General features: G+C 40.2%; 1 protein-coding gene across 1 annotated transcript in view; it reads left to right on the forward strand.

The window, feature by feature from the left end:
* Nucleotides 1-18,000, forward strand: part of LOC126259931 (uncharacterized) — a 132,374-nt gene that overhangs the window by 77,246 nt on the left and 37,128 nt on the right. The window contains exon 5 of the mRNA XM_049957023.1: nt 2,194-2,449. Coding sequence (XP_049812980.1) covers nt 2,194-2,449 — 256 coding nt within the window. The remainder of the gene's footprint in view (nt 1-2,193; nt 2,450-18,000) is intronic.

Below are 18,000 nucleotides of genomic sequence, written 5' to 3' on the forward strand. Positions count from 1 at the left end.
TGAATGTGCAAATATAGTTACTAGTAAAATGTCCTTTTTTCTCCTTAATGCTTACTCAGTTGCGCAAATTCCAATACTGGCCTCCAAGGTCAGCAAATCTGACTGTATATGATTGTTTCTGGTGGAATTTAGAAAAGACTCTGTTTATGTGCCTCCATTACTAACAACAATGAATGAACTGTAACATCACATAACAGCAGCTGTGGAAGTTGTAACTCAAGATATGCTCGCTGCAGTGTGGGAACAATTTCAATACTGCATTGACATATGCAATGCATCTCAAGGGCACCATATTGAACACCTATGAAAAGATATGAAAAAAACCTTTTTGAGTTTCCCATTCACCAAAAACCAAAATTCATTGTATATGTTTATTAGTTTCAGAAATATAGATGTGTGAAATCGGATGATTCTTTTTGGTACACGGCATATTTGATCTTCCTACAGCTATGGTGTAAGTTATTACTTTTACTTAAGTATTATCTGTTCAGCCATTTAACTTTGATGAAAGGTATCCAAATAATTGTTAATGCTGAAGTTCAGATTACTTAATTGAAGTCGGACAAAAATTTCACCTAGGTGACTTTCGTGTTCATTTTAGGGGCAATCTTCACTACTTCAGTATATTGCAAGAAGACAGAGACTGGAGTTATTTTGTGCTTTTGCAATTATGAAACAAAAATGAACAGGTTATACACCTACAGAGACTGATTGAATGGTATCCCATTAACCAAAACAGTAAACAACCAAAAGTGGAATGTGACACTGTATATACATATTTTGTAATTAGACATCAGGAGCATCTGCAGGTCTGTAGGAATGCTTTCATTAGTTTACACATAGTAAAGCAGAAATGTGTACATCATGGGAAATCTCCACTGAAATTTGGGACCAAGTTCTCAAGTTTCCGGTCAAAACCTCTCATTGTGGGAGTGAAGAAGTAAATTACTTGAATGCAAGGCTGAATCTTAAAAAAAATTCATGAGATTTTTGTGAGGAACATTCTAAGCTTGAAGTAAAATGTACATTATATGTTCATTGTTTCAATAGGAACTTTGGCTACAGATTTGGTGGACTCCCAGTGTGCAGTATCTGTGAAGAACTTCAAAGAAAGATGAAGTCTCCACATTTATCACAAAATGTTAAATCAGCAGCAGCAAGTTTTTCTTATACTACTATTTATTGGTAACTAATATCTGTAATCTATGATGAGTTTACACTTCTTGCCAAAAAATGAACATTTCCCAGGTGTGTGTGTGTGTGTGTGTGTGTGTGTGTGTGTGTGTGTGTGTGTGTGTGTGTGTGTGTGTGTGTGTAAGGGGGGGGGGGGGGTTGTAGCTGATTATTTATTAGGCACATTGCAATAGGCTTGGCATAATTCTTTGAAACAATTATAGTTTCATGGGGCAGCCTTCCTGTTTGCAGACCTGTGGAAGATGGTAGTGTTTGACCACATTCTGACAGCCAACTTTCATTCCCACTTCTACCATCCACCAGCGACTCCCCATCACTTCACCCCATTGCACTTCCAGAATCCCTTAACATAATTCTAATGCACTTAGATGTGGTACAAAATATTCATTATTAACCCATTTCATTTAACAATAAACATCAGTTTTATACCAGTAAAGTACTGTTTTTCGTAGTTTGTGTTTTTTCAGTTCCCTGCGTTGTGGAAAATGTTTTTTGTAGCAAATAATCATTTCTCCTATTTTTCCTTTGTTGATTGGACTATGATGGGCATTTTTCATTCTCTCTTAAGTTTGAATTTACTGAGAATACTACTGTCATATATTTTGCAGCATTGTTGTAGGCACCTTTTCCTCGTCCTTCCCCCTCCCCCTTCATTGTGCTCTCCCTGTGTGAAAGGAATTTACCATTAAACATGAGCTTAGATCTTAAGAGACCACTTTACAACCAATATTACATTTTTCACGAGATAATGGAAACTCCAAGTTAGAATTTTTTTACATTAGAGGAAAAGATAGATTACTACTTACCATAAAGATGACCTGTTAAGTTGCAGACAGGCACAATCAAAACACACTTTATGTGTAAGCATATTTTAATTGCATTTGTCTGCAACTTAACATGTCATCTTTACAGTAAGTAACCATCTGTCTTTTCCTATATTGTTCATTTCATCTTCAGTTGTAATGGATTCAATTGTATTGTAACTGTGTTCTTTTCCAGGTTGCAGACAGATCCTCTGGGGCAGAAATTTGGCTTAGCACATATATCTGATTTCCTTATTAAGAAGCCACTTCTTAGAAAAGATCTGTTTGAACTACTGATGTTTTATAGTACTATGCCAGATGCCAGTTCTCGTGAAGAAGTTGTGAATGAAATTGTCAGATCTTCCTTTTATTATTTTACAATCGGTCAAATGATTGTAATCAGTGATGCTTACTTAGTTGATATAGTGGCATATCGGAGATATGATGTCAATGTAAGTTTATGTGCCTAAGTAAGCTGTAGAATAGTTGCAGGCACACATTTTTTTAAAATGTATGTTAACGAATTTCCATATAAAACCATTTGTCTTGTAATCAACATTTGTTGATTTACTTTGTGTTGGTGTGTAGTTCTTTTTATTTACATTAGCGTGAGCTTATTTGACATCAAGAAAAATAAATTCAATGCTATGAAGATAATCAGCTTTGTAACTCTAATCTCATTGCACAGAGAATAATGTAAAATGTCATTTAAGTATTTATATTATATTTATAGTAAATTACCAGTATATTTTGTTGGAAGCATGTATACAGTGGGTTCACTGAGACTTGCATAACGGAAGTTCTTACATCTGTGAAGGACACTTGCCCAATTAATAGTAATATTTTAATAAAGAGGCTGGAATCACAGAAATAAGGATAGTTACTGAGTGGTTTCAATCTTACATGGCTAACAAAACATAAGCACTGGCCTTAAATAAAGACAACTGTGATGAAAATTCAGGATGGTTTATAATGAGGACAGATCACTACTCACAGAAAAGGAGACAAACTTTTTGGACAAAGTCTCATTTGTTCATTAATTTACATATCGTATTCCGCAAATTCCATCATGAAGGAGAGCCTTGAAGGATGTGGAACAACTAAAGTTATTCATTAACTGGGAGAAATCACTGTGGACTACTACTATAGTGTCTACAACAACAAATTATAATCAGTGGTAATCTAATCATAGTGATAATTGCCTCTAAATTACATCAAATATGGATGTTATGAGAAACAACTTTGCTTTGAAAAAGGCTTCTGCTTCTTCTTATGTTACTGTTCAGGTCTAATACTTTGAACAGAGCATTTTTGGTTTTACATGGAACATTCATCAGTTGTTCGTATACTGGCTAAGGTAAAACCTGTTTAATATGAAAATTAGAGAAAATTACTCTCTAGAGTCCAGAACTTCTGGTAAACTGTGAGCAATGAAATAGCCTTTTACTGTACTTCGTATAATATTGAGGATTTTCAGTTGTCTGCCTGGTGTATACTGTAGCCTATCAGACTTCTGCACCAGAGTGTAAAACTTTGTTTCTAACCTTAGTAGGGATGCATAGTGTATATGAAAATTATTTCTGCTTCTCATATTGTTGTTGTGAATTGCCCAGCTCATCCTAAATTGCTCGTTAGCAACCATAAATATCATTCAGAAAAATCTGTATTGACATGTAAGTGCAATAATTCCTTCTTGCGTCCCTGAACAGCTATCTGTGAGATGTTTGGGTAACAACTGCTCACGATATTCATACTTGCAAGCATTTGTAGTAAAATTTCCCCAGAAAATCCTGCCTTAGGCCAGCATTCTGCCTACATGTCAACATAGTGACAAAGCAAGCAGAACTGTGCTTTCATTTAGCATTTTGTGTGTGCTGACATCGCCGCACTTTATTCTTGCTCTGGATTACTAGAATTTTCAAATGCTAGGTTTTATTTAGTTTTTGTTTTTAAAAAATGTAGGCAGCAGTATCCTCATTCCCACATTCCCATCCCTCTCCCAAAATTTGTGTGTATTTACATAATAAGTGGTGTGTGTGTGTGTGTGTGTGTGTGTGTGTGTGTGTGTGTGTGTGTGTGTGTGATGATTTTAACTTAACAAACAAGAAAGTGCTGGTATGTTGATACACAACACACACACACACACACACACACACACACACACAGGCAGACATGTCTGTAAACTGGGAACGGTGGATATGTCTGCCTGTGTCTATATGTGCGGATGGATGTGTGTATGTTAGAGTATATACCTGTACTTTTTTACCTCTAAGGTAAGTCTTTCCGCTCCCGGGATTGAAATGACTCCTTACCCTCTCCCTTAAAACCCACATCCTTTCGTCTTTCTCTCTCCTTCCCTCTTGTTGTGAAAGCTTGAATATTTGTGTGTGTGTGTTTTTGTGTCTATCAACATACCAGCGCTGGTAAGTTAAAGCATCTTTATTTTGTGCCTTCTGCAAACTTTTTTTAGCAATATCTTTCCAAAAACAGCTTTCCCCTTATCGTGGTGTAGGTACTTCTATGTTTAATCCAATATTTCCACTTTTTCATTTAAAGAGCTACCTTTTTTTTTTTTTTTGTTTCAGGCCAATGATTGAAATTTTGCAATCACAGTCTAAACTCAGCAGTTACAAAATCATGTGCTGCACTTAAATATTGTATTTTGTGAATATTATAACTGAAATGTTATGCTCCATTTAGTTTTTCCCTTCAATAGAAGTCTTTATTCTCGACATTAGCACTGTTTTTGACATACATGAGTCTGTGAACAAAACCTCAATTATAGCTCAAAGTAGGAAATTAACTTATGAAACTCAAACCTATTATCTAGTTCACAGTTTCAATATTACATAATAACTTTATTAAGGAATTGTAGGCTGAACAAAGAACACAAGATAATCAGCTGTAAATAATAATCCACTCCCATATGCTCCCCTGTCTGCTTGTCGGTCTTAGTTTCTGTTGTCCTTTTTCTTTCCATGTGGTTCGACACAGCTCATTGAGATATCACAGTCTACAGTTGAAAGCACTTCAAAAGAGTTTTTGTGCATAAAGATTGTGTCACTGGTATTTTTACCATTTACGCGATTTTGCAGGTCTTGCATGCTGTTTTCGTAAATGACTTTAGTCCAATTTTCGCTAGTAGGTGACACGCTTTGTGGAACTTGTCAGGTATTCGGCTCACTTTTTCTAAGCTGAAAATTAAAGATATCCACTTTCAGGGCACTGATTATAAATTGTAAGCTGGACACACGTTCGTTTAACTTCGTGATTTCGTCTCTCCAATTTACACACGAATTCTTTTTAATGGCAAAATTACTCTTTTTTTTTGTGGAGAACATTTAAAACTTTCACATTGGCCACCATGTTAGTTATCCTCTTTGCATGTATGTTGCATCACAATGAGCTCTGGCCATCTGGTAAAACAGTCAATGATCATTACCAAATAACAAAGTCTAGTAGAGTATGGTAGTGGGTCTGTGATGTCCAAACATAAATGTGGAAACATGGCTGACATCAGAAAGTGAACAACAGGTGTGAAAGCATGCCTGCTGATCTTATTGTCTGGTATGTCAGGCGTGCATGACAGTCTTTCTGCGCTCTCATCCACACAACTCTAGTGGACACTAAGTTGGCTGTCGCTTGGACTTCTGAATGTGCCAAGTTACGTGGTGTGTCAAAAACTTCCCAACAGTATTGTTCCAGTACGTAGGGTCACTGCTTTCCTCATTCTGTGTCACACCAAGTAGCATCTAGCACATAGTTAGCTGGCAACACCAGAGCTGCAGCACAGTTGGCTGTTCCTCTATGTGACAGCAAGAAAAAGGCATCCTTATGTTTTAATGCTATCTTTGTCCAATGAATAGAGTTTAAACTGGCACAGTTCAGACACAGGCAGTCTGCAACCAGGTTGTCTTTCCCTGCTATGTGCTGCACATTGCTTAGAGCTTTGTAATGTACTCAACCTGCCTGCACTGATGGGGTGAATTGAGATCAGGTCATACTGAGAAATGATCACCAATGGCTCACGATCAATAGAAACTGCAAAATCTCTCCTTTCAGTGGATGGGCAGAAATGTTCATTTATGGAATAAATAGCAAGCAACACAGGGTCAATTGCACTCATTTTTTGCTGATTCTGATTCTTAGAGAGAAAGGCAAGTGGGTATTATTTGCCATCGACTTTCAATTGCAGAGTCGTTCTCACTGCTGTTTGATTCTCATCTGCTGTAAGTGCCAAGGGGCATTCAATCTTCAGGGTCTCAACAGCACTGCCTGTTCTAGGTGTTTATTGTTTTCCTGGTAAGCTGCTTCAGTAGCTGTAGTCCATGATACATTACAATTACTTGCAGTACTCTTGCTGCCGAGGAACGCTGTCAGTTGCTCTTGGATGGCATTCAAGTGTGGCAGATGCCTAAGAATCTATGAAGTCCCTTCCAAGTTGTATAAAAGGCATCTGTAGGACTACTTAGACCCACTCTGGCAGTGGTGACAGTCCTGCCAGGGAGACAAAGTATCCCAGGAAATTTAAACTCAGTTTTCCTCAATAGACACTTTGCTACATTAATAACACCTCCATATTCTTGTAGGCAGCTGAAAAGCTACCACAGGTGTGCTGCATGCTGTTGTGCTGTATCAGAAAACAACACATCATCCATCTAGTAAAAAACAAATGGTGATTCTGTATAGGGGACTGAAGAGTTGGAAGGAGCAGACCATCGGAGACACTGGCAATCATGAGGGGTCTTTTTGCAAAGAGCCAATCACCACCTCAGTCTAAGTCTACTAAACGTAAATGGAATGAGACTAAAGATTCAATGAATCTCCCAGCTTGCTGCCCTTTGGGTATCACGTACTGATGGTGGTCAGGCCTTGCTGTTGTTAATCTGTTTGTTATTCAGAAAGGTGTTGATGCAATTGCAGGCCTTCTGAGATCCTGCTCTTATTCATGTAATGGAACTTTGCTTCTGGAGACCAATCATGATTTTAAAGCCCAACAGCTGCTTATAGCTTCGTTCCTCCATGGCTTTCCTGTTTGTGTTGAGGCCCATTGAATGCTGAATTCTTTGTGTGTGGTATTTACACTCAGCTACTTGATGGTCTGAGCAAGGGAGAAATCCAAACTTACCCGCAGATTAGGTCATCTCTACAGTCTGTAGGGTAATAAAAAAATTTGATGCAACCTTAGTGCCTACACACACTCGTTTTCTCACATTTGATCACTTAGTGTGTCCATCAAAGCTCAAAGCAGGCTATGAAGCCACACTGTCTGACCGTATATGCCAAACCTGATGTGTTGCTACCAGTGTCAATGTTACAACCATTGTTGCATGTCTTCTCAAAACATGGCTAAATGTGTTACTTGTGGTGGAGATGCTCACAAGGGCGATTGCCTGCCTCCTCTCCCCCCCCCCCCCCCCCCCCTGCATCAATTGCAGTGTTGACCGTCCAGCTTCATCCCGAGACTGCCCAGTGTACCTTGATGATCGGACCATCCAGGAGATCCAGATGAAGGAAAAAGTACCGTACCGTGTTGCTTGCAACTGGTTGGCTAGTCAAAAGCCCTGCATTTTACCATCTGGCACCTACAGTACCCATTCTTGCTACACCTCACCACACGGCCACGCAGACTTGCGACCTCAAATTCAGCTGTAAAATTACCCTGTATCAAGGTAGCATCCCCATCTCCTCCTCCTCCACCACCACCTCCACCACCACCACCACCACCACCAGCAGCAGCAGCAGCAGCAGCAGCAGCTGTGCAACAAGCAAACAAATCTTCGTCCCTGGTGGTGAAATCACCTGCTTTACAAATGGCAGGCCAGAAAAGACAAAAGGAATACTCCTGCAAAGACTTCTCATGTCTTGAGTTTTCATCTGTCAACCGCAAAGGCTGACTCAGAGATCCTCTCTGATGGTGTTGCCGCATGATAACCTCACCCAGTCAACCTCCATTTCGCTGGTGCACATTGCCTACATTTTCCTGCCGTCAAATCTACAGACTGGCCCAGAGAGAATGCCAATGCCTCTGTAGATCTTGTGGAGCAGGATCCTCCAGCCTCTGCGCCCTGTGGCAGATTCTTTAAAGGCTGGCACTCAGCAGTTACTGAGGTGACAAACCTTCATTTGTTCCCTCCTCCCCTTTCCCTGTTAAGACTCCACTCCAGTGGAATGTTCACAGCATTAGATCCAGCAAGGAGGAATTATGGCTGCTCTTGGAATCACAGCGTCCACTTATTTTCTGCCTCCAAGAAACAAAATTGCAACCTCTAGCATTTCCTTCCAGTCTGCTTTGACCTTGCCTCCATAGACAGTGTTCCATCTCATAGGGGAGTCATGCTGTTCATCAGGGATGATGTTCATTGCTAAAACACCTCACTGAACACTTGGCTGCAAGCTGTTAGTCTGTATTATCCTTCCTCACTTCACTTTTTTCTCTTTGAAACATACACATCCCTCTGTCATTCGATATCACATCGTCCGACTTCCTCCACATTATTGGTCAACTACCTCACCCATTTTTGATGCTCAGTGACTTTAATGAACATCATCCTCCTTGGGCTCTTCCAGAACATGTCAAAGATGTGCCCTCTTGGCTGATCTTCTCAATCAACTTGACCTCATTTATCTTAACACTGGAGCACCCACATTCCTTTCAGAACCCATGCATACCTATTCCCATTTGGACCTCATGTTCTGCACTGCCCTACTTGCCATTGTATCAAGTGGTCCATTCTCTCTGACACATACTTGAGTGACCATTTCCTGTGCACTATCCGTTTGATGACTCCTACCTCACCTACTTGTAAACCCAGTTGGCAGCTTCCTAAGGCTGACTGGGGGCTTTATTTCTCCCTGTTACTCTTCAATGAACAACATTTCCCCAGTTGTGATGACCAGGTAGAGTACCTTACAAACATTATCCTTATCACCACAGAACATTCCATACCTTGCACTTCATCTTTACCATGCCATGTCCCAGTCCTTTGAAGGATGATGTGGTTCACACTCAGAGCCATGCTCTCCACATTTTTAACCATTATCCTATGGTGGTGAACTGTGTTCATTACGAACAGTTGCATGTGCAGTGTTGTCGCATTCTTTTGGATAGCAAAACAGCTAGCTGGATTTCATTTACTAGTTCTTTTAATGGTTTTGCTCCCTCTCCCGCTGTGAGAGGCAACCTACACTGGCTCTCTGGGGCCAAGGTCCATTTCCCAATTTCCAGCCTGTCCATAGCATATGATGTCATTGTGGACCCTATTGGTATCCCCAACACCTTATGCCGCTATTTCATGGAGATTTGGAGCTCCAGCAACTATCACCCCACGTTCCTCCCTCGGAAGTGAGTGGAGGATGCTCAGGTGATACCCTTCTCCACTCTGATTCATGAATGCTACAATGCCGTCTTTACTATGAGATCATGCTCTCACTTGATCCAGATTTTTTGCCCCAGCACTGGATAATGTTCACGTTCAGAAGTTGCAGCACCTTTGTCTTGCAGACAAGCACTTCCTCCTTCATATGTACAATTGCACATTTCCCACATGCTGGGGTGAAGCCACTGTCAACCCATACCGAGCCCCGGTAATGACAAACACTGTCCTTCTAGCTACTGCCCGATTTCTCTCACCAGCTATGTTTGCAGGTTGATGGAACATACGGTTCATGGCTGGTTGGTATGGAGGCAATATTCTTGTGCTCCCTAACCACTACACTACATGATTTTGAACATGCTGTTCTGCAGTTGACCATGCCATCACTTTGTCAACCCGTCGTGAAGGGGTTTCCACAGAAATACCTAAATGTGGCAGTTTTCTTTTCTTTTAGAGAAAGGCTAAGACATCTGCTGGAGGACTGGTATCCTAAGAATGTCCAAAGTATATCTGGATTCAGCCTTTACCAACACATTTATCCAGGAGAATGGGGTGCCACAGGGCTCCATCCTGAGAGTTGTCCTCTTTGCTGTAGCCATTACTGTCAAATAATGAAGTAGATGTCAAAGTAATATCCAAAACCAAAGAAACAAAACAAACAACTAAAACAAAGAACATGGAAAAAAACAAAACAGGAATAGCCTCTTGCCACCTCCGTGTTAGCTATTCCTGTGAAACCTTATTGTTTCAGTTAAATCCTTCAGGAGCCCATCTTTTATGATTGCACTGTGAAATTGCAAACACTATCACCATGTATGACAATCGTCATAAAGCAGACAAGTATACACATAGCAGTGTATATGCGCACTTCCAACTTATATCTGACTACTGCATCGTTATCATATAAGGTTGAGTTTGTTGTTAAACATATTACTAGATTTACTACGCAAGGGCTTTCTAACATTTCAAAAATTGAGGTGAGGGTAGGATTTCAAAATATATAAAAATGTTTAGAGATATGATTGTATAATTGTAAAGTACAGTAGCAACCATGGAAATTGTTTCCTCATTTTTGTTTATATCTCTTACTGTTTCAATGATACGAGGGTTGGAACTTTAATAGTGGCACCTATTTATTTAGAGCACATACAAAATAAATACATGTTTCAAAGTTTTACTGACCTTCAGAGTAGTCACCAGCATTGTGCATAACCCATTGCCAGTGATGTGGAAGTTGTAGGATACTCTTAGCAGTGCCAGTTGTGTTGACATGTTGAGCAGTGCTCTCTATTGCCCGACAAATTTGTAACAGTTCTGAAGTGAATGCCGTGAAGTGTTTCCTCAGTTCACAAATTGAGTTGAACTCACAAGGGATTAAGTCAGGACAGTGCAGTAGGTGGTATAGCACTTAGCAGCCCCATCAGTCAAACAAATCAGTAACAGCTTGCACTGTACATGCTTGAGAATTGTCTTGCAAAATGATGGTTAGGGTCTGCAGAAAGTGTCAGCACTTCTGTCTCAAAGCTTGTCATAGGTTGTGTTCGAAAAATGAACAGCCTAGAGAAAGAAGTGGTGACACTTTCTGCAGGATTAGAATATCATTTTACAGGACAGTGTGCGGATGCAAGCTGTTACAGATTTGTTTGACTGATGGGGCTGCTAAGTGCTGTACCAGCTACTGCACTCTTCTAACTTAAGCCCTTGTGAGTTCAACTTGACTTCTAAACTGAAGGAAACACTTAACAGCATTCGCTTCAGAATTGCTACAAATTCGTCAGGCAGTAGACCGCGCCACTCGAACTGTCAATGCAACTGGCACTGCAAAGAGTATCCTACAACTTCCAACTTTACTGGCAATGGGTTATACACAATGCTGGTAACTACTTTGAAGGTCAGTAAAACTTTGGAATGTATCTATTTCGTATGATCTGCAAATAAATAGTTGCCACTATTAAAGTTCCAACCCTCATATGTGCTCAGACAGATAACAACTGTGTTATCTTTGGGAGCATTTTCACCACTTCAAAGACCATATGGACACGTATTAAAAAAATACATGTATCATATTTTTACGTAGACAAAAAAGTATTCAAAGTGTATCAGAATTGGCAAGTGGCACTCTGGTAGTGGTACGTGTTGGAGCCATATGTCTACGCGAAAGTGCTATTGCTAAGATGTGTGTTAAGGCTGAGAAACTTAGTGATAGATTGAATCTGGAGTAGTTTCCTTAGGAAGCAAGTGATGGAATGCAGAAGTGAATGAAGTTCAAGAACAACATTGGATGCTGCATGAAGTTAAGGTGTGATGGGTTCACACTCATCGGGAACATGGCAGGTAGCATGAAGCTAATCTGCTGGAGCAACAGCCAAAATCGGACTCTGTGAGGTAACAGAGAAAGAATGTACCCCGTACTGGCAGTCAAGGGAGTCAACAGAAAAGGATGCATAGAATGGGTGGCTAGGCATGATAAACAGCATTCATATCTATGAGGAGACCATCAAGCTGATATGATGGCAATAGTTCAGCAGCTTCTGCAAAGACACTAAACTGGGTAGTGTAAAAGGGACTGGTGTCCAAATGGATTCCACAGTGATGGATTAAGATGGCTTAAGATGGATGGATGTGCAGATGAGCAAACAAAACACGTATAGTCTACTTTCAAGCTGTCAAGAGATTGGTACAAATGGAGGAGGGTGGCCTGATCTGCTCTGCAGGAAGTCCCATTTAGGACAGGTAAGACACTGAGGGACTGGGTACAGTGGGAAGCCAGGTACGACATGTAGGATGACCAAGAAAATTTTCTATCAAGTATGAGCCCCAGGAATTTTGTAGTTTTAGGAAATAAAAGAGCAATGGGCCCAAGATGTAAAGACACTGGAAGAAACCCATTGCACCGCCAGAAATTCATACAAATGGTTTCATCAGTGGAAATGTGAATGCGACTGTCAATGCTCCATGAATAAAGACAATATAGGCATAAATGAAGACACTGCTCATTGACACAAGTCTGTGGAGAACTGCAATAGATCACAAAGTCATCAACAAAAAGAGCAGGGTATGCTTAGGTTGTGTTGCATTATCTTTGATTGGCAGTGCAATGCACTCATGTACCCTTGATCACTGCACACCTCGTCTGGGTCAGTCAACACTGACATTGTACTGTTGATGATTGGAAACATGTTGCCTGGTGATACAAGTCTCATTTCAAATTGTATCGAGTGGATGGACGTGTACGGGTATGGAGACAACCTCATGAATCCATGGACCCTGCATGTCAGCAAGGGACTGTTCAAGCTGGTGGAGGCTCTGTAATGGTATGGGGCACTTGTAGTTGAAGTGTATTATCCATTGCAAAGAAGTGCTGCGCGCGCGCGCACACACACACACACACACACACACACACACACACACACACACACACACACACACACACACAATGCACATCTGATTATTGCACAATTTACAGCATGCAGCACAATTTTTAAAGCAATAATTAACGGGAGGTTCACATTTGTCAGGTTTTTCTGTGATGTATCCACTCTTGAACCACACATACCTATACATGTTCACAAATCAAGGGGATGAAAACTGATTATGAATCAAAGATTGAATTTTCAGGATATTATTCCTCCGATACAAATTTACACCATAGCTATATAGTAGGATTACATCAGAGAACTGTTTTAGAAAACTCTTCCAGGGTCTGAAAATGTTCCAGCAGGAATCATCATACATTGTACATCCTTATTTCCTTATTACATGTATTTGTGATAGAGCACCAGAAGAGGCCATTACAGGAAAGACCAATCTACACAAGAAAGTATTATAAAGGCTGTGGTAACTATGAGAATGTAGGAAGCATTAATATGGACCTACATCGGATGCATGCATATTGAGACACATACTGTGACCATGTACTCCAGGGGGGAGGGCGGTGATAAGAGCATGATGCCCTCTACGTACCAAAGATCTCTGCACATGCTTGCATGGCCCCCTCATGTTTACACCAATACATATCATGCAGCAGGGGTGAATGGAAATTGAAATGCTTAGCAGAAACAGAATGGTGAGGAAGTGTTGGATGGCTGGACTATAGGATAGGTATGCACTAATGTAAGCATGCATTCAACAGTGTGCACACAGGGGCACATATTGTCTTTTGGTAATCACAGCTCCCATAAACAGATGGCTGGAATTTGCAGACCAAACATCAGATTGAAATCAAATAGAGTATACAGAGTGTAACAGATCTAGTGTATACATGTTTATTCTGAATACAGAATGATGAATCCAAAGAATGTATTACACCTATTACGCAAAAACTTTGATCATCCACAATATGATACGGTCTCTTTCATTACCAACGAAGAAATACTGTTCGCATTACATTTAGCAAATTTGATTCAAGAGTCCATCAACACTGATGTATTTGTAGACGGTTCAGTGCTTGGACCTATGATGGCAAAAGTGTGTTTCCTGAGGCTGTCACAATGGAAGAGGCGTTTGAAGAGTTATGAGGATGTTGTAGAAGACAGTAAGAAGAGTAAATTGGTGATAGATCTCGAATATAAAAAGAAGGGCAGTTAAGTTTTGGCACGGAAAGAAAAGGAATAAGAGTTTAAAAACAGTGCAACATAATTTCAGAAAGGTTTAGGATATAAAATCACTATATGGATGGGAATCACAAGTCATTGAAGGTGAGACACGAAGCAGCAAATTATTACAGATTTCAAAGTATGTGTTGGAAGAATTCCAGAAGGCATGCAGTAAATCACTACCTGTTCATAACTTGGACCTGAAACAAGGGCGAGAGATGAAGTGACTCGTGCCACCTATTCACAGCACCTATGAAATGGGTTCACTAACTTAAGGTAAGGCATAGAATTATTTCCAGAAAGATTAATAAATTTGTTACTCAAAAGCAATTAACCAATAAAGAACAATTAGTAGAACAAGCTAATGCAAATGTAAAATTGAATATTACATCATTAGGAGAGGACAATGTTTACAATTCAGAACAACCTGGATTTAATTTGTAGACACATGCAGGTCGTACTCTGTCCTTTAAAGATATACTAAGAATTGAATGTCTCACTCAATCATTGAATTTGTTAACACATAACTACATGATGTAGCCAATACTATCTGCAAGTGGTGTTTTACAACCCCCTTTGCTCATAGTCCTGTAGGAAACAGGTGGCCAGTTTGCACTCATTGCTCAACGAACTATGTGCAAAGCTGATAATATTGTTGCATTTGCTTTGACATCTGGTAAGCTAACATCAGATCGTGCTATTAAACAGTTTGCGGATTTTTACTTACCTACTGTTGGTGAATGATATGTTGTGTGTTTGGATTCCTGGACAGGACAAACAAAAAATAAATTTAATAACATAAACAAAGGTAATAATGATGTAAAAATTATGATGATTCCTGCTTCAACAACTGGCATAATCCAGCCGCTTGACATTTACACATTCAGACCATGGAAGAATTTTCTAAAACAGTTCTCTGATGTAATCCTACTACACAATTATGATGTAAATTTGCACAAGAGAAATAATATCCTGAAAATTCGGTCTTTGATTTATAATCAGTTTTCATTTCCTCAGTTGGTGAACATGTTCAAGTATGTGTGGTTCAAGAGGAACCTGATGAATATGAACATCCTGTTACTTATTGCTTTAAAATTGTGATACATGCTGTAAATTGTGCAATAATATTGCAATAATTAGATGAGCACAGTGCATTGTGTGTGTGTGTGTGTGTGTGTGTGTGTGTGTGTGTGTGTGTAGCATTTGAAATGGATAATACAATGCTCCCTCATTATTGCACTGACTAGCAAAGATTATGTAACACAACCTAAATACTGTCAAATAACAAAGTAGATATCAAACATAATATCCAAAACCAAAGAACGAAAGAAACGAAACAGACCATAAAAAACAAAATGGAAATAGCCTCTCACCACCTCCATCTTGGTTATTCCCAGATTCAACGGAGAGTGAGACCTTACTGTTTCTATTAAATCCTTCAGGAACCTGTCTTTTATGGCTGCACCATGAAATGCCAACCAACACTATCACCATTTATGACAACCATCATATGGCAGACAGAGAGCACAGATAGCAGTATATAGGCATACTTCCAACTAATATCTGACTACTGCATCTTTGGGATGTAAGTATATCATATATGGTTGCATTTGTTGTTAAATATACTATTAGAATTACTGCACAAGAACTTTTCACTGTTTCAGAAATTGTGAGATGAGGGGGAGGATTTCAAAATACATCACTTTTTTAAAGATGTGATTGTATGGTTGTAAAGTACAGCAGCAGCCACAGAAATTAGAAGAATTAGTGCAACAGATCCAAGAAAGCTTCCAATTGCTAGTTCTTGAGGGATTCACTGTGATGTTTATATGGGTTTGCTGGTCACATTGGTCTGATGGGAAATGAGGCTGCTGACACTGCTGTCAAGGCTGCAGTCCTACCTTGGCCTGCTAGCTCATCCATTCAATCAGATGATCTCTGTGTTGCCATCTATCAGCAGGTGGCCTCACTTTAGCATCACCACTGGTGTTCTCTTCATGGAAATGAGCTCTAAGGAATTAAACCTCTCCCAGTGGTTTGGCCAACCTCCTCTCGACCCTCTCGCTTGACCATTTTAGCTAGGTTGCATATTGGGCACTAAAATTTTAGCCATAGTCATTTATTTGGTATGAGTCCCCACCACTATGTGCTCATTGTCACCCACCTTTGATAGTTCACCATTTCCTGATCAAATGCCCCGCCACCCTTTCCCCTTTTTTTACGTCATAGCAATATAGCAAAGGACCTTTAATCTTTAGTTTGGCACATTTCTTGCCTCTACAGCATATTTTGTGGACTTTTCTCCAAGAGGAAGTCTTTGTTCTTTGCTCTCTTTCCTTCGATTGATCTGACTTGACATGTAGTTGTTTTTAATGTACTTTTCATATTAGTGTTCTTAGGCTATAACATGGGAGCTTATGACCTCAGTTGTTTTTTGCGCCCTAAAACAGAACAAAACACAAAGTGTATTACAGGCACCTCTTGGACAGACACTGTCATCTGAAACTATATTGATAAGAAACTTTTCATCTGATAATTGGTCCTGTATAAACAATTAGTGTGATTGTTCAACAGCTGCTAACATGGTGTTTGCATATCTTATTACTTCACTCTGGTCTGGGCACTAGTGTTGTTGCTGATGGATATTGTCCTTTAGCACCCGTCTCTGAAATTTGGATAATTGAGGCGTTGAGAGTATTGACACACTGAGTCATTGAAATGCCTATAATATCAGCACCACTGCTCCAGCAAGTCTTGTTACATGGCAGTTTCCCTGTCTTTCAAACTGCTACATTGTAGCTGCTGTTGGTGTGTCCTACCTAAGTGTTCAGTATTGCTGCTTCTCCTGCTAGTTGCTCCATGGTGAGTTCCGCCTATGCTTGTTGTTGGTGAGAGGCTGTTGTGTGTTAGAGGATCATTTTCTTCAGCTTCCACCTCTGCCTTTTCCCACATGCTTGACTATTGCCGATTTTTGCATATGTGCAAATCTCTCTTAAGCTGTTTGCAATGGTGTCTGCTTTCTTTGCTAAGTCTTGCAGTGGCACTTCTGTTTGTGCCTCGGTGATGGCATGGATGGTGGCTGGAAATTTACAGAGCCATAATGCACATGAAGACTGTTTAGGTGGAAGTTCAGAGTCTGATAATGTACGTATTTTGAGCACTAGTCTTACAACCCATGTTTTCATCTGCGAGAATTTTTCGTAATCATCATTCTGGTGACTGTTTTTCCTCTAGTGTAGCATAACTTTGCTGTGACAAAGTTTCTTCAGTTTCCCCAATCACTTCTAAATCCAGACATGAAACAATGATACTAAATATGTCAATGTTATTGAACATCTGATGCTGTTGAAATATACGTTTGACTTCTTGTGTCATCCAAAAAATGGTTCAAATGGCTCTGAGCACTATGGGACTTAACTTCTAAAGTCATCAGTCCCCTAGAACTTAGAACTACTTAAACCTAACTAACCTAAGGACATCACACACATCCATGCCTGAGGCAGGATTCGAACCTGTGACCGTAGCGTCGCGCGGTTCCAGACTGTAGCGCCTAGAACCGCTCTGCCATCCCGGCCGGCTGTGTCATCCAGAAAATGGGAGACTTAACAAATCCAAGTCAAGTGTATGTGCTCCCTTCTTGCGTATTTACATCTGTCATGTTGTTTTGCAATGAATTAAGTCTTGGATAGTGATCTTGGGTCAAGCAGTAAGACTTGTTCCATTCAGATTCCAGTTTCTGGTGCTTGCTCCAACAGATCATTTGTTTCTGATGATCCTTTCCACTGACAAACTGCCTATTGGCTTCTGTCTCGGGTTCTTCGGCCGACGTTCATCTAATGATTTTTCTGACGTTTCGCCAGCACGAGTGGCTGGCATTGTCAAAGCTTCACCCTCCATTGCCGGTGGTGAACTGGAGCTAAGCTCGCGGCGACAGACTATATGTACCTGGCGCGCCAATGTCCGAGGGCTTCTCGGCGGTCTTTTCCGGTGCGGTTCTCCTCTTGCTACCTGCGACGGTCGTTCGCTGCAGTA

Source organism: Schistocerca nitens, chromosome 5 (genome assembly GCF_023898315.1).
Source record: "Schistocerca nitens isolate TAMUIC-IGC-003100 chromosome 5, iqSchNite1.1, whole genome shotgun sequence".
In the NCBI taxonomy this organism is placed as follows: Eukaryota; Metazoa; Arthropoda; class Insecta; order Orthoptera; family Acrididae; genus Schistocerca; species Schistocerca nitens.